This window comes from Corvus cornix, chromosome 12 (genome assembly GCF_000738735.6).
Source record: "Corvus cornix cornix isolate S_Up_H32 chromosome 12, ASM73873v5, whole genome shotgun sequence".
NCBI classification, from domain to species: Eukaryota; Metazoa; Chordata; class Aves; order Passeriformes; family Corvidae; genus Corvus; species Corvus cornix.
The window spans coordinates 6560849-6582189 of NC_046342.1; the positions used below are offsets into that span (position 1 = coordinate 6560849).

Genomic DNA, 21341 nt, shown 5'->3' on the forward strand with positions numbered 1-21341 from the left:
GGCCTGTGTGTGGGATTGTCCCAGTCTTGCAGGCCAAGGTGGGCTGTGAAGCCCTTGTGAGAAGGTTTGAAGTCTTCATGCCACAATTACAGTCTAAGAGCAGAGGAGCTTGATCTCAGCTGGAGCTCCTGAGGGTTAATGAGCTTTAATGTAGAACAGCAGCTGCTGAGCTTTGCTGTGGAGGGCTGACTCCAAAGCATGGTGTGAAACCCATCGTGGGAAGAAGGGAAAGCAAAGGGGCAGCTTCCCTGTTCACTGGGAAGATGATTTGGTGAGAACAGAAAATCAGTGTCACAGTCCTGGCTCAGCTCCTGCTTTGAAGAGGGATGTGCAGTTTTACCCTGAGAAAAATTGGTAAAGAATAAAGAATGGGGGAAAAAAATAACAGCCCCAGAGTATGGAAGAGCTTCTTTTTACGAAGCGTTTTTCCATATTGGGACTGTTCTCCCTGGGGAAGAGGTCTGAGGAGCTTCTGCAGAAGGACAAGCCAGGAACAGTTGCTCCCTGTTCTCTGCAGTCCAAGGTGGGCAGCTTAAAGCATTCATTATCCCCACCTGGCCCAGTAAATAACAGCCAGGCACCCTTTGGCAACACCCTGCTGTGCATGTGGCAGGCAGGGAGGGGCTGTGTGGGCACTCAGGTGCTTACAAATGGACTTGGGAAGGAATAAATTACTGGGGAAATAGTGTGAGTGTATCCTTGGGGTCAAATCAAAGTGAGGGCACTGCAGTTCTGAACATGATGGTTTTCTTTTATTCTCAGCCTTGCTAAAATACATTATATAGTTTTAGATAACAGATTTCTTTTCAAATAACTTTTACAAGAAGAGACAAAAGCATACTCTCAGAAGATGGAGGTCTGAAGTTCTTCCTTAAACATGCCTTCAAAATGGAGGTCTTTTGCCATGAGCTCTTCTTCTACATCTTCTAAGGCCCACTGATGATCTGTCAGTTCTAAGGCTTCCCATTCCGTCTGCATTGGCAGTGAACAGAAGTAGAGAAGGAAAAGCAACACGGGATTAGACAAGAACTAGACAAAGCAGTGCTTTCTTTAACAACTGCTACAAACACCAATTTCTATGAAAAACCTGGCAATCCTGTCAACTCTGGAATCAGTGATTTATGCTTAATTAGATGTTAGTTGGTCAATACAAATTGCATCACAGAAATCAGAAAAACTACATTATCTACTTTCTGCCAACCCTTTACCCTTCTGGAACAGTCCACTGCTTCTGTAACAGCCAGCCCTGTTCTGGTGGGTCAAGTGCTTTGCAGTGAGTTAATTCTTTAGTTCAGAGTTACTTGATAACAACAGGTAAAAAGCCAAAAATTTTGCACCTGCTCACAGACTTGTGCACAAAGCCTGCAAAAAAACCATGTCCCATGATGCCCAGCAGAGATTTGTATTTCTTGGCCAGAACATTTGTGCAATATGGGCTTTTCCCCTTTTGTTTCTGCTGAAGCATGCTGTGGGTTTAGGTCCCTGCAAGGCTGAATGGCAGAAGTGCTGCAGAGAGCCAATACTGGGTGGGAGTCAGTACCGGCTGGAATTGCACCTCGGTGCTGACTGTGACAGAACACCCACTGCTCCAGCACTGCTGCCAACTGCAGCCATGCTCTTCTCTGGCTGAGCCTCTGCCTGGGTGGTGTGGGATTTTTTAACCAGGAAGGTTACTGAAAACAAACTGCAGGAGCAGACCATCCCACCTTCCCAGGCAGCAGGTTATGTGTGGCTAAACCTCTTCTGCAGTACGTAAAAACAGAAACCGGGTCTGTCCTTTGTGCATAAACCTGGGCTGTGAAAGGCAGAGGCAGGCTAACAAGCAAGTGCCTATGGAAAGTGCTTTAGGAGAATTTCAAGACAGTCAAATCCTGTGGATTTTCCACTGAACTGACTTGCTTACTTGATTCTCTTACCCAAGTTCCATCAGGTGCCTGCTGGACTCATGCTCAGCTGCACTATTAACAACTTTTGCAGAGCCAGTTTCTGCTTTGGAACTATATCTCAAGGTAAAAAAAACCCCTTCCTCAGCAAAAGCAGAGGATGGGACATAAATTCAGCTTTTGTACTGGGAATGACTGATCTGTCAGGTTTACTGCAGGGTATTCGCGCTCTGCCAGACCCAGAGCAACTCCCACAGCCTTCATAAGCTGTCAGCTCTAATTTTAGGAACAGGAATCCAGAGCAATTCCCTTACCTGACACAGGGAGAGGATGAGTTACATGCAGCCTACGACCCTGCAAGCTCACACAAACAGGAATGCAGGTGGGAATACTGTACCTTAAATGCTTTGTTGGTATCTGCTGGCATGGCCATTGCTGCCCCTGTCATTTGTTCTTGCATCACCCTGGACTGATCTGCAGCTAGAAATGAGAAATGAGAGGTTGATTTGTGTGTTACTAAACAGCATTCCCTGGAGCATGGTGCCACTGGGAAGGTTTTTATCTATAGATGAGAACATTGCAGCAACACCCAAAATGCAATACTGCTGTGCCAGAAGGAGTCCTGACAAGACATCTTGCTCCCACCTGCTACATCTTAGCCAGATTTACATAAAATATGCAGAAAAGTTGAGGAAAATAGTTTTCTACATTCCCAATGCACATCTGTCCGGCCCCACATCTAACATTGAGAAATCTTTACAGTTTTCCTTAAATAAATAATACAGAGAATAGAAATAAAACAAGCCTGAGCACAAAAGTTTTGCACGCTGATCTGATGGGAAAGAAAGCCTGGGCTAACAACCATGGAAGTTTATGAGCCAGTGTCTGGTGCAGGAGATTTGGGTACTTGTTGCAGGTGCTGTCAAACCTAGCCCAGGGAGAGTAAATAATCTCACCGAAAGGAGAAAGGCATTCAAGAGCTTTTTGCCTGGAAACTTAGAAATCTTTTCCCCAGCCTCCCTCAGATGACGTCCCTTGGAAGGAGAAGCCAGTTCCCAGAAATGTCAAGCGCCTCACCATTATCTTGGCCCAGGATGAGAGTATAAATGCTTCTGAGTCCAAACACATTCAAGAAGTACCAGGAAGCAGAGCTCACCCTGACAAATCAGAACAAGCACGGCTGTTGTCAGTTCAAAGCTGGCACATGACCTCATTCCAGCAGCACACACAGACCATCCAAGGGTTATTAACACATTCAGCATTTTCCAAGTGGGAATTGGACCTTGCTTGTTGAGGACAGGGGCTTACCAGGATGCGTCTAAAGTGAGCAACTCAATTCCCTGCTGCAACATTGGCTTAAAACGCAGCGTCAGAGGAAACGGGACCTTTGCTGCAGGATAGAGAAGAAAAAAAGCCCAGCTTCACAAAGTGACACTGCACAACTACAAAGCACAGGGCAAAGTGAGCAGGTAGTTCTTTTATTACATCTAATGTAGTCTGAGTGCAACGTGCACAATAAAAAGTTAATTTGGATTTTTGAAAAAGCTGCAGTTCTGTATTCATTTTAATATGAAAAGGCTTTCTGAAACTATCAAATGACCAAACCCTCACACATATTACTTCAGTGACTGTGAAAGGGAATGTCTCTTGTTAAAGAAACAGTTATCACATAAACAGTAGGAAAAAAACCCCAGAACTACGAATTTAAGTAAGTATTTTTGATGTGTACACTCCACACAGTAACCAACTCCCTAGACAGGTTCAGAGGAAAATCCACTGTATCAACCTGAAGTTTAGGCAGTTTTAATAAAACACTGGTTTTGTCACTACAGTTGTTCCTGAGCTATTTTCTTTGAGACCATGACCAATACTTTGAAAACAATTTCTCCTCCCCCTTTGCAATGAGACAACCAAATCTGTGCAGTTCATGGAGTGAAGAGCAGCAGTGCCACAAGCCTAATTTATGCTGCTTCTAACTGACTGCTCTCAGGTTGAGGAGAAAATCTCTGATGCAGCTCAGACCCTCAAGGTCATCTTCAGAAACACAGCCAAACCCATCTTATTCCAGACACTTACTTGTGACAAATCCTGAAAATGTCATGTTGATCCAACCACCAATGAGGATCATAGGCAGAACATTGGTTACATTCCCTTTCATCATATCTGTCAGCATGGTAGGATCTGCAAATCATAGATGGGATGTGAAGTGGCAGCATATCACAATAAAGAGAAACAAGTCATTATGTGTCAGCTAATTTAATTAAGAAACTGCATGAGACAACAGTCCTATCCCAGTATCTATAATTTTCTATTGTTGACAATACTTTGCAAAATGAGATGAGCAGCCAGTGTTCTGGTGGCTGCTGCCACAGGGGTGTTGTGTTCTGTGCTGTCTGACCCCATCCCTTGCCCCAGATCTGTGAACTTGCTTGACCGCTCTGTGAGCTGACCTGGGTAGAAGAAGGACAACAAACTCCTATTTTGCTGTATACATTACTTAAAAATTAAATTGCTTTGGAGAAGATCATGCAGGAGCTGGAGCAAAACACTGGCAAAAGGAGTCGAGTGAGAGCAGGACTTCCCATGCCTGGATACCCTGAGGAGGTCAGGTCTCCTGAGATGCTGCAAGCAGCTCAGAGCTGAAGTTGAGCAACATGAAGTGGCCTAATGTGTTGTTACCCAAGAGAGGGATCTCACTCCTGCCCCCCATCCCCAATACCCAGCTGAACAGTCCCACCCCTCCCTCACCCTGCCTGAGCTCCCTGCAAAGCTGATTCACCTTCCACCCTCGGCAGACACTGACAGGTTTTTCTACCTGGCTGCAGTTAGGGTACCTTAACATACCTGTCATTGGTGAAGGAGGCACTACCTTTCTTTTTGTTTTCTTAAAAAATCCATCCTCGGGGTTATTAAAAAAATATTTCCGGGACAGAAAAGACTGAAAACAGAAAAAGACAATGCCAACACCGTAAGAAGCAGAAGGACAGAAGCATTAGTTCTTGCTCAGACATTCAGACATCTTGTGAGTTCTTTCACAACACACCTTTCTTGGATAGCTGCCTCACTGCCCATGTGTTCTAAAGCTCCTCACGTTTCTCTGCATCCAGAGTACCAGATCTCTGGCTTTTTGAAATTCTTGAACAAATTATAAGAGTTCTCTGAAGAAAAATCCATGTTAATTAAAGAGCTTCTAGTGTTTTGTGCAAATTCTTTGTGCAGGTTGAGCACCAATTCTGATACATGGAACACTTTCACTCTCCCAACTGACCTCTGGATTTCACAAAACACACACTTGGTACCAACACAGCCAACATGAGTGATGGACTTAGTTTAGCAAACATTTCAGCTGACATTGTATGCCCACCTCGTTATCCCAGGCTTGTATTCCATCCCTGTGTGCTTGCTAGCAGATATTAAACACGACAGTTTGGAGACACATCTCATGTCAGCATGCAGTTAAAACACCGAGCAGTGACAGCTAACATAAATGTCAGGGAAAAGACATATACAGCGGTCCTGTGTCCAAGATTCCTAAAATCTGCACTCCTGGACACTGCCCTGGCCCAGGGGTGACCCGGCAGCGTCCGACCCCGCGGGCCCTTGTGGGCTCTGCTCGTCCCGCGGCACTGCCCGGACAGAGCCCCGCGCTTTGTGCTGCTTTCCCAGTCACCCTCTTTGTAAAGCCCCAACCGCGCAGCTCCGTACCTGCTTTGGAATGTATTTTCCATTTTCCCGAAGGACTCTGCTCCGGATCAGGACTTGGCTGGAAGAGAGACACGTGGCATTAGCGGGCCGGGCCGGGCCGGGGGCAGCGAGGGGCGGGCGGGGGTGAGGCGGGCCCTGACCTGTCGGACACCTGCTCCTGCGTGAGGCGCTTGTCGCTCTGGAGCAGGATGGACACGTAGTGCCGGATCATGCCCACGAAGAAGGTGATGAAGACGATGGGCAGCACCACCCATAGCCGGATGTTGGAGTCCAGCAGCAGCTCGGGCTCGCTCATCGCGGCGGTGCCGCCTCGGGCCCGGCTCCGGCCGACCCCGGGCCGCCGCCGCACGCCCCGTTTCCGCTTCCGCTTCCGCTGCCGGCACCGACCCTTCCGCCGCCGGCGGAACGGCGTCAGCGCGCGCCGCTGGCGGGAAACTCGAGCGCGAGTGGCGGGAGCGCCGTGAGGGGACCCGCGGGGCGAGAGACGGTGAGGGGACAGTGGGGTGTCCTGCCCTGCCCGGAGGGACGGGAGGTGGGCTCGGCTCAGCTCAGCTCAGGTGAGGTGCGCTGAGCTGAGGAGAGGTGAAACGGCCGCCTCAGGCGCTGGCCAGCTTTTGGCAGTGGGTGCGATGGAGAGGGGGCTCTCCGGTGGCGGCACAGCCCACCTGGCTGGGCTGTCAGGCTGCGCCTCGCACCCAGAACAGAATCACAGCATTGTTAGGGTTGGAAGGGAGCTCTGGAGATCACCCAGTCCAACCCCTCTGTAAACGCAGGGTCACCCAGAGCAGGTGACACAAGAACGCGTCCAGGTGGGTTTGGAATATCTGCAGAGACGGAGATTCCAGTGCTCTGCCATCCACAGCCTAAAGTTTTTTCTCATGTTGAGGTGAAACTTCTTGTGTTTTAGTTTTGGCCACTGCTCCTTATCCTGTCACTGGACACCACTGAAGAGAGTCCGGCACCATCCTCTTTCAGAGGCACCTGCCTTTCAGATACTTATACACCTAAAACAGCTGTGAAAGGCTCATTGCACATTTGTTTTTTAACTGTTCCACTTCCATGCTGATATTTAAGTAACTCATTTTACTAGCCTCTGCCAAGCAGTTGACATTTAGTGTGAGATGCACACACATCTTTTTTTAATAACCTTTAAGTTTTAAAGGTGAGTCAAGATTTTTTTTTTCTTTTTAATCGTTGTCACCCCTCAAAAGAGGATGGGTTAGATGGAGGTTTGTGCTGACAGAGCTCATTGGCCTGGTTAGGGACACGAACAGGGTCAGTTAATGTGGTTGGGCTCATGAACACTCAACTGTGAGTCCTTTGTTGCTTTGTCCAGGCATGTGGAGAGGGTCTTGAGTTTAGTTTAGTGGATGCAATCTCATAGTTGCTCACTTTGCCCAGTGTTTGAATAAAAGCCCAAACCTTGTTTTATGAGGAATTGCATTTTAGAAAAAGTGATGTATTGTGCTATTTAAATATGACAAGCTCTAAAATTTCAACCTGCACAGCAGAAAAATGTGGTGTGATACTGGTTACCCAGGCAATCTTTCTTTGAGCACTCTCAGTTTGTGTTGCATTCTCTTTTGCTATTCACTAATACATTCTAGATCTGCTTAAAAAGAGATTAATTAAACACTTGTCTTTTTCCTGCATTTTTTAGGCAACAACAAAGGTTTTGTTACCATGGTTTCAAAAAGGAAATTGTCGAAAGTTGATGCCTCTGAAGAGAGCTGCAAGACAGACTTGCCAAGTAGGTGCTTGGGTATCATCTTACTGGGGTGGAGACCCACTAATAGAGGCAGCAGCTCCCAAGCAGGGACAAGGCCAAAATGGCAGTTTTGATAATGCTGATTGTTAATGACACTGTTGATTTTTTATATATTTGATGTAGCATGTTTTGTTTTCTCAGAAACTAAGAAGTCACGGATTTCTGATAAGGAAAACGCCTCTGCCTTCTGTGGATTGGAGAATGAGGGAGTCTTTGAAGAGCTCCTTAGGACATCAGGAATTGTGCTGAAAGCTGGGGAGGGACAGAATGAAATAGGTACGAGTTTAACACTTGCTCTTTCTGCTTTTAGATCAAAACCTGCAAGGATGGCTGGTACAAAGTACCAGTGTGTTTTACTTGCAGGACAAAAGCGCTTGAGCTAGCTTGTTTCAAAGTTCAAGCAAACCTTCATCTGGCCTCTTATTTATTATATACCTCTTGCTCCTGCTGAATTCAGTGCATCACCTAAACTCATTATACCAGCTCTTTGGGTGTAGACATGCTAAGTCTAAGGGCTTCTGAAAGATTATTGGAGGTATATAGAAAAATATTAGACTGTATCTGTGATTACAGTACTGAATTGCAGAGGCAGGAGCTCTGAAATGGGAAAACAAACATGGCATTGTTGTCTTTCAGCTCAGACAAGGCCATCAGGAACTCCTGTATTCAATATCTTCAGTGCTACTCTCAGCCCTGACTAGAGAAAGCAGAAGGGCTGATTCCACTGAGGCTTTTGCCAACTGGGCTTCTCAGTAGAGCAAATGCAGAAATGTTGGTGGATGGGCTTGAGAGCTTGTACTTGGTGTAGCTGTTGTGATGCTGTATGGACAGACTGTGTCTTGTTCTTTATTTCCTTTCTAAACTTTCTCCTTAGCTGTTGATCAAATGGCCTTCCAGAAGAAGCTCTGCCTGGCCCTGGAGAAGCACCCTACTTACCCAGCTGTAAGTAACTTTGGCAGGAGCCAGCTTTAAAGCTGTTTGCTGAGCAAAAGATGCAAATGCAGCTGCCTGTCCTTGCTAGTCTCATACAAAAGCATGCAACACATCACCTTATCTTGGATTTCTGTGGTCCACATTTTCCAGTTCTCTCAGTATTGCTGTTCCAGCCTTTTAATCTCTCTGTCCTTCTGACTGTGCCCTGTCAAAGTAATTTTCATTGGCAATATTATTCAAAAGACAAAGGCTCTTACAGGAGACAAATCACTTGCATAGCTCTCTGGTGGAAGCTGGATTTGGTTTTGTGTTAGGTGGAGCTGGCACCATTAAAACTGCCATGATGTGGTGCTCCTCTCCTGTCAGCAAGTCCAGGGTGAAAGTCCTGAGGCCAGTGATTTGGCTGCAAGTGTTTTTTGGGTGCAGCTTTTGTCACACTAAAGGTTGCTATCTCAGCTGAACAGGAAGAAAGGCAAAGCCCTTTAAAATCAAAATAAAATGCGAGACTCTCGCTTTAGAGTTATTTTGCAGAACAATCAGTGTTTCCTTCTGGAAATGGTCCAGGCTAGCATTCACTTATTATCCAGCTTTCCTTCCATCACAGTTTCTGTTTGCAGTTCCCTGGTTAGCTCTTCCTGGTTCTCATCACCTGCTTGCAAAATGCATCCTAAAGGACAGCAGTTGACTGGGGTGTCCCTTCAGGGTGGGTAACTTCTTTCTGCTTTGCAGGTTGTGAAGCAGTTCATCAGCGGCCTGGAATCTCACATCAAGGACAGAAACCAGTTCAAGAACTGCCTCTTGCCCTGCACTCCTGTACGGACTGAGGGGTCGAGGTAGAGAAAATGTATTTTGCCTTCCCCTTCAGTCAGATCTTGTTATGTCCTGGGACATTGACCAGAGTGGAGGGAAAGGCTCCAGCTGATGCACACCAAGGCAGGGTGGCTGGTCTAGTACATTGCTTTTTAATAGCAGTGAGTTTAGTGCTAAGTCACAGAATTTACTGTCTGGCCCACGTTGGACTCCATGGTATTTTAGGGGAAGAACCAAATACTGTGAAAAAAATTTGATTGGGCTGGTGAAGGTCAATTGCTTTTTGAGATTTTTTTTTTCCAGGAGATACAGCTTAACCACAGACTTTCACATTTCTAGTCTTGTAGAGAGTGAGCTGGTTCAGAGCTAAAGTGTAGTTTTAAATCTTTTTGTGTGTGTCTGTGATTACCATGTGTTACCTTAAGTCACTGTGTATAGTTTTTTAAAAAAACAGTCATGAAAAGAGCTACAGCCTGTTCTCCCAACATATTTTTGACACAACTGTGGTGGAATCTTTCATCTTGCAGGAATCTGGTGCACTCGTATTGTGAAAGCCTCATTAAACTGCTTCTTGGGATTAAGATCTTACAGGTATGGGCACCTTAGCTTGCTCTTTACAGTGCTTTTAATTGTAGGGAACGTTTTGCTTATGTAAGTGAAGGATTAATAGAACTGGTTTTGAGGGAGGTGAGGCTGCACCTGGAACAGTGTCCAGTTTGTTGTTTCTGTAGGGACACAAAGATGCTTAGGGCCTGAGACACATGGCAGACAAGCAGAGACAGAGGGAACCGGGTTTGTCCAGTCTTAAGAGAAGATTAAGGGAAATTTCGTGGTCTTCAAATACCTGGTTGCAATGTGTAGGGAACACAGAGCCAGACTCTTCTCAGAGGTGAACAGGGGCAGAATGAGAGCTGATGGCTCAGGTCGACCATGGGAAATTCTGATGAGATATAACCACTTCCACTGTGGAGAATATGTGTGGGTTTTTTAAGTGCTAGAATTGGGCACTGTTTTCAAACTTATCTAAAAGTTGATGCTTTAGTTTCCTCTGTGGTGAAAAGCAACTCAGCTGGGTCTGAGAAAGAGAGGTTCACTGGCCCAGAAGAATTGTACATCCTGCTCATATGCTCTGATTCTGTTGGGTTATGTGGGTAGTTTATACCACCCTCTGAGAAGTGGTTTTCACTTCTTAGGCTGTGTGCCTCCTTTCTGGCATTAGGCAAGAGATTTCATACACAGGAAATACTTTTATTGAGCCTTTCAAGTATTTTATTCTCTGTGTATATTTCATCTTTTGTGAAAGGTCAGTTTTGGTGGCAATACCACAGCACAACCAGTAACTCACCCTAACACTGTCTTTTTGCCTTTCTTTCAGCCTGCTGTCATAACACTGTTGTTGGAAAAGATCCCTGAATTCTTTTTTGACATGTGAGTATAAACTGGCTTCTCTCTGCCTTGAAATGAAATTTCTTTTGGACAATCACCAGCTGTTTGACTTTAACTGTTACTTCAAATTTACCTGAATGGCAGTTCGCACTGATGTGGGCTTTTCCTTCATACTTGTGTAAAATAATCTGTGAGGTACCATGACCTTAAATCTGTGGGTGCATAAAGCAGAAGACAAATTTCTAGAAGCTGAAATGCAGACACTGTGCATTGATTGATTGTGCTTTTTGCAGCTACTGACACAAGCTTAGGAATTATTTCAGCAGAGGGACTGAGTGTCTCATCATTTAAAAAAAAGATGGAAGTGGCTGCTTGCAGAGTTTTAGGAGGCTGTGAGATGCAAACAGATCTCCTTTTAAAAGTACAGATTGTGTTCAAACAAGGGAAATTGAAAGAACATCTGTTGGTTTTTAAAAGTATAACATCATAGTTGGAGTGAGACATCTTGAGGTGTAAGGCACACACAACACAGGCAAGACCTGACCACTTCATCTCTTCTTCCTGTGCCTTGGATGCTCACCACAGAGTTAGTGGGGCAAGCCAAGGGGCAGAATGAAGCTGAGGCTGTTCCTGCTGCAGTTTTTGTTCCACTGCTGGAATACAGGATACAAGTGCTGCACAGGGGTGTAGTCTAAGAAATTGTCTCAGACTGAAATCTTGTTTGAGGAGGTTTTAACACAGACAGTCACAAGGTCTGAACCGTTTTCACCCAAGAATTCTAAAGGATCTTGGATGTAAAAGTGATAAGCTGTTAATTGTGCTGTGAATCCTTTGGGAATTCTGAAAAATGGATGTTGTTACACTTGTCTCCTATCAAACTGTAAGAAGAGTGAAGTTCTTTCTGTGTATTAATGACCAGTTAAGAATGGGGTTAGTTGGTCTTGCTGACCAGCAGCAAAGCTTTTGAGTCTGTAGGTCTGACTAACCTGTGTGTCCTTTTCTGCTGTTTCAGTGTGGGCACCTTTGGAACAAATTTCCCCCGGCTCATTGTCAATCAGTTTAAATGGCTTGACAGGCTCCTTGACAGCCAGGTGGGTACCAGAGGTGCAGTCACATGGATGCTTTTCCCAAACAACTTCTGGAATGCCTCTCAGGTGGGATTAGATGAATTATTGTGCTGATGAGAACTGATGTTATTTTTGTATTGGTGGGCTGAAGGAGATTTAATTTTTTTCTGTTTCGTTATGATTGTCTTGAGTGACTTCTGACCTTCTTTTACTATTTTTCTTCTTTCCTTGCTCTAATTAATCTTTTACATAAATTTATATCTGTGCATGTGTATTCACACGGGTGACCCCATTTTAAAGCTGTTGCTGGCAGGAAGTTACAATCCCCTCTTGTTTAATTCTAACAAGATACTGGATACTTGCAAGTGTGTGGGGATGAATTCTCTGTTCCTGCTCTGGTGATTCTTTTCCTTCTTTCCCTAAGTCAGTCAGTCTCTGTGGGTTACTCTCTAGTGGAGTACTAAACACTGGGAAGCTTGTTGTGTTTCCCAGTTTCCTCTGCTCACCAAGATCGTGATATCCTACCTGTAAAATACCATTGTTCCACAAAAGTCTATGCTCTGCTTCATGACTTCAGCAGGACAGTGAGTTTGGGACAGTTGGCATAAATCCAGGCAGACGATGTACTGAGGGACCTTAGATGCATAATATTGTTGTTGTGCTGATGGTGAGATCTGTGCATTTCACCAGTGCTCCTCTTGTCTGCAGGATCTGGTCAAGAAGTTAATGCAGATGGTTAGTGTCTCTCCAGTACCAATCCAGCACGATATTATCACCAGTTTACCTGAGATCCTGGAGGATTCCCAGCAAAGTGAGGTTGCCAGAGAGCTCAGGTACAGATGATTTGGTTGGGAGGGTTTGTTTTGTTTTGTTTTTTCCCCCTTGCACTTAGTAGAAAAGGACAAGGTGCGTTAATGAAGGTTGCTCTGGGACTGACTGAAGTATTAGGACAGCCGTGTGTTCCTGTTAACTGCAACATTTGGGGACACCTACCACTGGCTTAGGACATTCCATTTGTGCTGTTATGCTCTTAAAGAGAGCACAGGCAAAAGGCATTGCATTTAGACAATGCTCCAAAACTGCTTTTATCTAAATAATTGTTAAACTCTTGACTACCTGCATACAGCACAGGTAGAATCCAGTTAAGTACTCACTACTTATTCTGGATCAGTCTATGATCAGTCACTGGGATATTACTATTGACAACTTCTCATTTGTCTTGGATTCTGCTGTGGTAAGAATCAACATGGTTTTTATTAATAAAAAAAACCAACCCAAACCACACACAACACAGTAAATGTGTGCAAGAAACAGAACTTTCTGGCTATTTTATATACTTTTCTCAAGCATATTTACTGACCCAAACAACTGGGGGACCTAATGCCAAGAGTTATCCTCCCAGGGAGCACTGCCTTAGGCTAGTCCTTACATCTGTCTTCTTTAATAATGTATTCATTTTACTTAGAAATTTGAATAGTCTAAGTGTTTCTAATTCTTATTACTACACAGATCACTTGCATTTATGCTGGTGTTAATTATCTTTTCAAACCTGTGATCACTGTTGCAGATTATTACTGCAAGCAGTGCGTCCTGTTCCTTGTACCCTCTCAAATTGTGACTTCGTTTTCATTCTCAGTTTACTGCCTCAGCTTCTAGGTAAAAGAACTCCACGCATTTTTCCTATGCTAATCAAACTCCTCAGACTTCTGTTTTCTCTCTTTGTGTATTTTGAAAGCTGAGATCCAAACAGTATCAGCGAGGCATACTTATTTCCATATTCTCAATAGCCTCTACCCATGTCTGATGTGGAAAACAACTCATTACTTGTAACGAATTAGGGAGCATAGACAGAGTTACCAGGATGCTGCAGATGAGGTGTTTTTCAACTAACACAATTTAAGTACAACTTCTTGCTAGAGAAAGTTTGTAAGAAATTGAGATCTCAGCCAAGAATGATTACATGAGTTTTGGGAAAGTCCATGAGGCTGTTAAAAGACAGGTGCAGCTCTTACATGAGGAGCAATAATTTAGGGAACAAGTTTTCCATAATGCCAGTGGCATATGTTGTTGTCAGTTTCCGAGATTTTTTTTTTTGCAGTCACCACAAAAACTACTGGAATCACACAATACACTAAAGATACATTCTTGGTTTTGTTAAGAGGACCATTTGTTTTCTTTTCCCTGTGTATCAGCTGCTTGCTAAAGCAGGGCAGACGGCTGACAGTGCCAATCCTGGATGCCCTTTCTCGTCTGGATCTTGATGCAGAACTTGTGGCTGAGGTGAGAGCTTTTACTGAGCACTTCGGCAGACCCCAGCCCCTGCTTAGCAACACGAGAGCTGGAACTGTTTCTTCATTCCAAGTATTTTGTTAAATCTGACTCCTGTAGGCCTTCAAAAGTCCTGAGCTCCTGAAGTTGGAAAGAAGTTAGAAGCTAAAGCTGGTTTTTGAAACATGTGAGGGGTTCAGTGAAGAGCAGAGAGAAGTTTTCTGAATGCGTACTGTAACAGCCAGAAATTTCAATCACAGCTGTTTTAGCTAATGCAGAAGCACTTTGTCCTGCTGCACTAAATTTTTATTGCCTGTTTTAAACCTGCTTATTGTCAATATTTCATCTTTTTGAAGTATGGTGACCAGACTAGATTGTTATATTCTAAGGAAAGGCAGAAGATTGGTGATCAAATAATTAAATAGGTTTTCTCTGCAGAATGCTGATAAAGGAGAAGAAATGATGATGTGCCTTGGCTGCATTGCTGTACTTTTTGGAGTTGGGCTTCTTATGAATAAAATAAAATTGGTTCATTTGAGTGCACTAAATAGTGTTTTTACATAGTCCCAAAATGCTGGTGCTGCATAGCAGGCTGCATGTTGTCCATGCTTTTCCCTTTTGAAAGCCAGTTAAAAAATGATGGAGCCAAGCTCTTCTTGTTGAAGAGGGATAAGGGGCAGTGGCCACAACAGGAGGTTTTGGTTAGACATTTGGAAAAACAAGTTAGGGTCTGCAGCATTGACATAAATTATCTAAGAGGTGGCAGGGATTGGAGATTTCCTCCATCCTTGGATATCTTCAAGACTCAGCAAAGCCAAGGTGAATCTGATCTAGTACTGACAATATTCCTGCTCTGAGCAGAAGGCTGGACTATAAGGATTCCTTCTCACGAACATAATTGTGTTTCTGTGAAGTGTTGTCTTCCAGCTGATGGAGTGTTGCTCTCTCCTCAGGTGCGACAGTCTGCCATGACCATTGTGCCTTCTGTAAAACTGGAAGATTTGCCTGTAGTAGTAAAATTCATCCTCCAAAATGTCAAGGCAGCAGATGCAGTAGAGGTACAGTATCTTTTTCATAATGGGAGCGTGTGTTTTCCACACCAGTGTGTGTTTTAACAGAGGGAAGTTGCTTCACACACAGAGATTAATGTTTTTAATGTTTTCAAGTAAAATTTTAATGTTGCCAGGGATCAAAGCCAGCCTTGATGAAGTATCAAACACACTTTTTTTTGTATGTTGAGGAAGCCTCAGTCTAAGCCAGATGAGGTTTGTGATCTGCCCAAACCTTTCAGGGAGACCCTTGTAAAAAAAAGTGTGCCTATCACATGGAAGCCGCTCTGTGCTGGTACACTGCAATTCAACAGCAGTCAGATTGCTAAACTTGCATGTCCCAGAATTCCTGAGGCTGCCATATATCTTGCTCAGCTGCTAAGCAGAATAAAAACAGTTCACAGCAACGTAAAGCAGATACAGGTGGGAACTTCGCAGAGTAGCTTTAAAAAAATTCTGCTTTCTGTATGCACCTGCAGCATCATGACGCAATGTGAAGAGAAAAGTTTTGCTGGTTCATTTTCTAAGTTAAAAAAAAATTAGATTTGGACATGGTTAAGTACTTGTGAATCTTATAAATATATGAGGTTTTTTGTTTGTAATTTTAAGGTTGTTATGGGAAATTGTTTTATTTTCCTCGGCTTTTTCTGTTCTCCCCTCATTTGTCACAGTGATTTGTGCATGGATTTGTGCTTTACAGGTGATTTCTGATCTTCGTAAGAGCTTGGATCTGTCATCGTGTGTTCTGCCCCTGCAGATGCACAGTTCCCAGAAGAAGATTAAAAGCCAAGTCCAGGCCAGGTACTTAAATAGGTTTATCTGATTCTCCAAGGGTAAGACAAGACAAGAGAACTTAAACTCTTCCTCTTCTGGTCTCTCTGGCACCATTGGCTACATACATGAGTCTAATTTATCCTGTGGAAAGGCACAGACACCTTTATTCCTTCCTGCTTGGTACTAATACAATACATTTGTCAGTCCTTGCCCAGCCAGCTTCCCCTGTCGTGGATTTAATTCCTTTTGAGCCAGCTGCATCCATGTCTGCATGGGAATAAGCAACTTCATCTATAATGATGTTGCTACCAGTTCATCTGTTTTAAGTTCCCTCCAGTATGTTTTCCATTGATTCTGCAACCTCTGTTTGCACCCTCTTGTGTCACTCCCTATCCTTGACAGAGCATTCCCTCTGGACAGTGGCTGCTTTAAGTAAGTGGTGTGACTGCTGGGCTGCCTTGTTCCTTCTGTGACAGTATTTGCAGGGACTGAGTCTCCTCCTTTCTGATAATTTACAGTTCTTCCCTGAGCCAAGTAACCACCAGCCAGAATTGTGTGAAGCTACTTTTTGATGTGATCAAGTTAGCTGTGAGATTTCAGAAAGATGTCTCTGAAGCATGGATTAAGGTAAGATACATGCTTCAGTCCTTGTTTCCTTATTTATTTGGGCTCCTTGATTGAGCCTGAGCCTTTCTTGTAATCAAATGTGATATCAAAAGACAAATGTTAGCCCTTCATTTTATTGATACATTTCGTTCAGCGAGAGAGGAAAAATGTATACCCATGTATTGAGACTGAGCTGTGTGAAGCCTTAAGGTGCTTGAAAATGTCCTGCTGGAAATCAATATTGGCTGGTATTGTGCCAAATTTAATTTTAAATTACATTTCAGAGTAAACCATGAGACTGTTTCTTGTTCTCAGTCTTTCATTACTCAGTACCTCAGTTCCTTTCTCAATCCGGATGTTATTTGAGAGTGTCTTTGATCAAACTCAAATTTTAGCTATTTTTTTGAATGCTTTCTGGATTCTCTGTTGTTGGCAAGATCCAGTTTGCTGACTTGGATAGGTATCCTGTTGTAGAGGAGAGAAGTCTGTGAGCAGGGTGTTACAGACTTTTGGTGTCTACCTTTTTTGATTTGGTTTTGGAATATAGTATTGTACTGTAGCTTAACAGCTTGCTTGGTTTTTTTTCTCTCAGGCTATTGAGAACAGCACATCTGTGTCTGACCATAAGGTAATACTTCTGCTCTGGGACTGTCCTCTTCTGCTGATGTTCTCAAGGCTTTCTTCATGGTTGTAGATTAAGAGATTTTTGTAGTTGGCGCAGAAACTGCCAGTGATGTTTCATGGGTGGTTCTTTTGGTGTTGGACTTGTTCTGAGTATAGCAACCATCCATTTTCTTCGTAACCCTTGCTTCATCCTTCCTAATGTCAAGGGACAGAGTTATCTTGTTTTAATTCTGTCCTGTTGGACTCACAAGGTTTTTCTGCAGTTGTGACTGTTGGGACTTTTTGAGATCTTTTTTTGTTCTCAGTTTAGACTTCAGGTTTTGACTTGGAGTTATCTGGACTGTTTAATATTTCAACATAATGAATAGTGGTTATTTCCTCTAAAAGGTTCTGGATCTGATAGTTTTGCTGCTAATCCATTCTACAAACACCAGGAACAGGAAGCAAACTGAGAAGGTCTTGAGGAGCAAAATCCGATTGGGCTGCATGCCGGAGCAGCTGATGCAGAATGCCTTCCAAAACCATTCAACGGTCAGTGCTGATCCTGCTTTGGGGCTCTCTCTTTTCTCTCTCAAAGATCTTGGTCAGATGATGATTTAGCCCTGTGCTGCATTATTTATACCTTTCCAGTTATGTACATGTACTTGTCTTTTCTAATTTTTGGTCCAGATCAGTGTCCCAAGGCACATGTCCTCTGTTGTAACTGTCATGTGGTTTTCTGAAGTTGAGCTTTCCTCAGCACTGGATGTGTTGAAAACAAGCAACAATAATCTCTGTCATGGTGTCTGTATTTCAGGTTATCAAAGACTTCTTCCCTTCCATCCTAGCCCTTGCTCAGGTGTTTCTGCACTCAGCACACCCAGCTGTGGTCTCCTTTGGCAGCTGCATGTACAAACAAGCTTTTGCAGCCTTTGACTCCTACTGCCAGCAGGTACAGTGTGATGGATGGCAGCTGTTTTATTTGGGCTTGCACTTTTTTCTAGGATGTATGTCATGATCCTTTAGGGGACAGGGTTTCAGGCAGTTGGAAGCCTTTGGAGAGAAGTCTGTGCCAAAGAGTAGGGCAAGAAGAAGATGGGGAACAATCACAGCAAGACTGGTAGCAAGGGACTCAAGCACAGAGACTGCTTTGATTATCTATACTTGATTGACTTAGTTCATATGAGCAGAGCAAGGCAGACATTTTCTGTTTTTCACTGTGGTTCCTTTGGTGGCTTTTTCCTTAGGAGGTTGTGACTGCTTTGGTGACTCATGTGTGCAGTGGAAGTGAGACAGAACTGGACATTTCTCTGGATGTGCTCACGGATTTGGTGGTGCTGCATACATCCCTGCTGATGCGCTATGCCACCTTTGTGAAGGTATGTTCTGGGTCTATACTAGATTTTGGGTCCTTTACACCACTTTGCCTCAGATCCAGAATACACCAGTACTTCTCCAAAATAGAGCTATTGGAAAAGCTTGTACCTGTAAAGCTTTTCTGTGTGGAGAAATGCAGTGGTCAGAAGTGAAAGGTATCTGTTACCAAAGTGTGAGCTGTAAGATAGGACTGTATGATTTTTTGACAGAGGAAATTAAGATAGACAATTCCTTTTAGCTAGACGATGCTTAAATTGCAGGTGTGGAATGGTGCCTACAATGGAAGGAAAATGATGTCTGTTTACATCAGCTGTTTCAGAAACTTGGCAAAAACCTGCCCCCTTTGTGGACTGCCCATTCTGTCTATTGAAAGACTGATAATACTTTAGCCAGTATTTGAATCCTAAGACAAAATTGCTCACAGAGATGGAAGAAGACATGTCCTAAAATTTAAAAAAAGGAAGTACTTAGTGGGGAGAAAAAAAAATGGACTACTGAGTTCTAAGTCTGATAAGCAGGGTCAGACCTGCCCAGTTGCCTATTTCCAAAAGTATTAAAAGTGGAGATTGAGGGAAGAGCTAAACAGCAAGGCAAGCATGTCACAGTACTTTCATTGAACACTCCCCATCTGTGGTGGGTATGTAGCTTAAGGACAGCTTGTATTTAAGAGTCCTTGAACAGGGTGGGTATGGGTATTCCCACACCTCTCTGATACTTTGGTGCTCCCTGTGATTTAATTGTACACTATGGTAAAACTGTTTACCTTTTGCTGTTTAGCTGGTTGATTGTTAAATGAAAATTGCTTAATTTCTTGCTTGTCAAATACTTTGAATCCTGTGACCAAACCTGTGATAGAAAATAGACAGCTGTCACTTGTCCTGAGCACTCCTAAAATGCTTATGGTAGCCAAATTGTTCTTCCCATTCAGCCTCTGATAAAATGACCTGCCATAATTAAGGCCAGAGCAACAGTTTGGCATTTATATTTGTTTAATTTGAGTGTAGCTTTTTCATGTGTGTACAAAAAAGGTAAAGTTAATTATCTTCCCTGAGGTTGGCCATTCATGTGTTTTTGAGAATATGGAAAGGGATTCTTGATACGTCTGAGCTAGTTTGTGGCTTCTCTTATAGACCATTTTAGACTCTACACAGAAACTGAATCCATGCCAGATCCGGAAGCTTTTCTACATCCTCAGCACTTTAGCATTCAGCCAGAAGCAAGAAGGGAGCTACATTCAGGTAAGCAGAGACACAACAGAAAGTCATTCAGGCTGTGCCTTGGTGCTTTTGCTAGGTTAACTAAATACTGGCCTCATCTATGAACAGTGATTGATGTCAGGACGTCCTTCATCTTAAAATTCTCTTCTCCCCAAGTGGCTGCAAGTCAACTTATTCCCACCCTGATATCAAGGGCTTATCACAGTGACTGTGTGCCTCTCATCTTTCCCAGAAAGGTCCCCTTCTCTTGTGCATCTAAGAAAGGTTAGAGTTGTTAGATGTGTTGTTGGAGGGGTACTGATGGTAGTCCCTAATCTAACCTCCCAGTGAAAGTGGGACTGTCACCAGCACGGTGTCATGTTGATTGTTGCTTTGTCCAGCTGAGCCTTGAAGGCTTGCAAAAGTGTAAATTCAGCAGCCTCCTTGAGTGGTTCCGTTTCTCCATCACTTAGAAGCCTTCAGAAAGCACAGTTCAGTGTCTTCCCTGAGATGTTTGTATTGATTCAGGCACTTAAATTCTGTACACCAGAGACAACAGAGACTCTTGTCAGAGGAACTGAACTTCACAGTGCAGAGGACTCTGCTGGGAAGTAGTAGAATTCACACCTCTCATACCTATGGTTTAAACATGAGAAGCTGTCAAACCTGGTCTGTCTAAATCCACCTTCTTCTTGCACAGGATACCTTGTGTGACTCAGTTGCAGCATAACAGTGGTGGTACTGGATACCTTTGTCTGGATTTCTGAATCCTTAAGCATAGCAGATAAATATTCAAAGATATTTATTTCACAGCAGAGATGTCTGGGTTGAAAATCTTCCCATTCATAAAGTTCAGCTCTTAGAAATTAGGACTATTTGTCTTTCTTTGAGTCCTTGTGTAGTTTGTAATTGTGGGTATGTTTGCACATGGTAACTTGAGACTGTAAAGGAAAACTGCTCTTCCTCTGATTGGTCTGTGGCATGTAAAACAGCATTTCTATAGTCATTTTGGTCCTTCCCACTCACCCTGTTAAATTTGAGCTCTTCACTGCCAAAATTCCCAGTTGTATGGCAGGTTTAGCTCCTTTCTGAACTACTTTCCTCAGTGATTTCCCCACCTCCCACCCCAATGTGTGATTTGTGAAAGTTGCCTTGGCAACACACAGTGTGACTTTGCAGCCCAGGAGGACTTGCCATCAGGATGTTCTGCCTGTCACCCTCAGAAGTTGTGAAAAGAAGGGGAGGAGTGTCTAGAATTTATTTTGAGCTGACAGTTTGTAACTGTGGAGATCCTGGGTTGGCAATTTGACTCTATCCTCAGTGATGGCAAAGATTTTAGGGGTAGGTCACCGAAGAAATCAGTATCCTGAGAGACAATTTCCTCTTTGCCTTCTCTAAGGGCACTTCTAAACTTCTCAGACATGAGGATCTCTGCAGGTGACTTAGGCATTTGTCCTTGCAGTGCACAGTTTGTCTTTGGACCTTCACCACAAACTGCTCCATCCTTCAGCCTCCTGAAGCTGACAGTGTTTTGAAGTGCACCTCTGCAGCTGCTGTTAGGGTGTGACAGGCTCCAAGACCATCTGCTATTTTTTTAACATACTCTTCTATTAATTATAGGTGAAACCTGGACCGACTACATGTTCTGTGTAGTAGTTAGAGCAAAGTCAAACCAAATAACTTTTCATGCTGTTTACAGCCTTAGTTGGAGCTGTGACCAGTATTTTCATAATAAAGGAAATGTCAGAATCCACAGGGACTCAAATTCATTTCAGAATTTTCATGCAGCAAAGCTGTAATCCCAGTAAACCATCCCTCTGTAGCCCTTGGAGATGACATTGAGTGAAGATGCCAACAGAACTGTGAGTGATGCACACAAGTACTTCTGTGGTGACATGGTCTGTGTCTCTTTCCAG

General features: G+C 43.7%; 2 protein-coding genes across 2 annotated transcripts in view; one reads left to right on the plus strand and one right to left on the minus strand.

Annotated features, from left to right (window-relative positions):
- Nucleotides 1-730: 730 nt before the first annotated feature.
- On the minus strand, nt 731-5955 carry EMC3 (ER membrane protein complex subunit 3). Its single transcript, XM_039558844.1, has 8 exons — nt 5729-5955; nt 5589-5646; nt 4728-4821; nt 3960-4064; nt 3192-3273; nt 2961-3040; nt 2281-2363; nt 731-972 (listed from the first exon to the last, which is right to left on the minus strand). Exons 1-8 carry the CDS (start codon nt 5881-5883, stop codon nt 844-846), a joined length of 786 nt encoding a protein of 261 aa, XP_039414778.1. The 5' UTR covers nt 5884-5955; the 3' UTR covers nt 731-843.
- A 44-nt stretch (nt 5956-5999) lies between these two features.
- The window catches only part of FANCD2 (FA complementation group D2), a 36506-nt gene continuing 21164 nt past the window's right edge, over nt 6000-21341 (plus strand). Inside the window, exons 1-18 of the mRNA XM_039559283.1 lie at nt 6000-6075; nt 7249-7338; nt 7498-7632; nt 8231-8298; nt 9019-9122; nt 9627-9690; nt 10475-10527; nt 11498-11576; nt 12261-12385; nt 13745-13832; nt 14774-14878; nt 15570-15670; nt 16162-16270; nt 16842-16877; nt 17261-17404; nt 17670-17804; nt 18100-18231; nt 19360-19467. Of these exons, the coding sequence (XP_039415217.1) occupies nt 7272-7338; nt 7498-7632; nt 8231-8298; nt 9019-9122; nt 9627-9690; nt 10475-10527; nt 11498-11576; nt 12261-12385; nt 13745-13832; nt 14774-14878; nt 15570-15670; nt 16162-16270; nt 16842-16877; nt 17261-17404; nt 17670-17804; nt 18100-18231; nt 19360-19467 (1653 nt within the window). The 5' untranslated portion in view covers nt 6000-6075; nt 7249-7271. The remainder of the gene's footprint in view (nt 6076-7248; nt 7339-7497; nt 7633-8230; nt 8299-9018; nt 9123-9626; nt 9691-10474; nt 10528-11497; nt 11577-12260; nt 12386-13744; nt 13833-14773; nt 14879-15569; nt 15671-16161; nt 16271-16841; nt 16878-17260; nt 17405-17669; nt 17805-18099; nt 18232-19359; nt 19468-21341) is intronic.

What these genes read in the sequence shown, in the direction of transcription:
- EMC3 (XM_039558844.1), bottom strand. Translation starts at nt 5,883, where the DNA reads ATGAGCGAGCCCGAGCTGCTGCTGGACTCCAACATCCGGCTATGGGTG. An exon ending in ATTTTCAGGATTTGTCACAA is followed by an intron (nt 3,274 to 3,959) that starts GTAAGTGTCTGG and finishes TCTATCCTGCAG; the next exon opens with CAAAGGTCCCGTTTCCTCTG. An exon ending in CATCCTGGGCCAAGATAATG is followed by an intron (nt 2,364 to 2,960) that starts GTGAGGCGCTTG and finishes TCTCATTTCTAG; the next exon opens with CTGCAGATCAGTCCAGGGTG.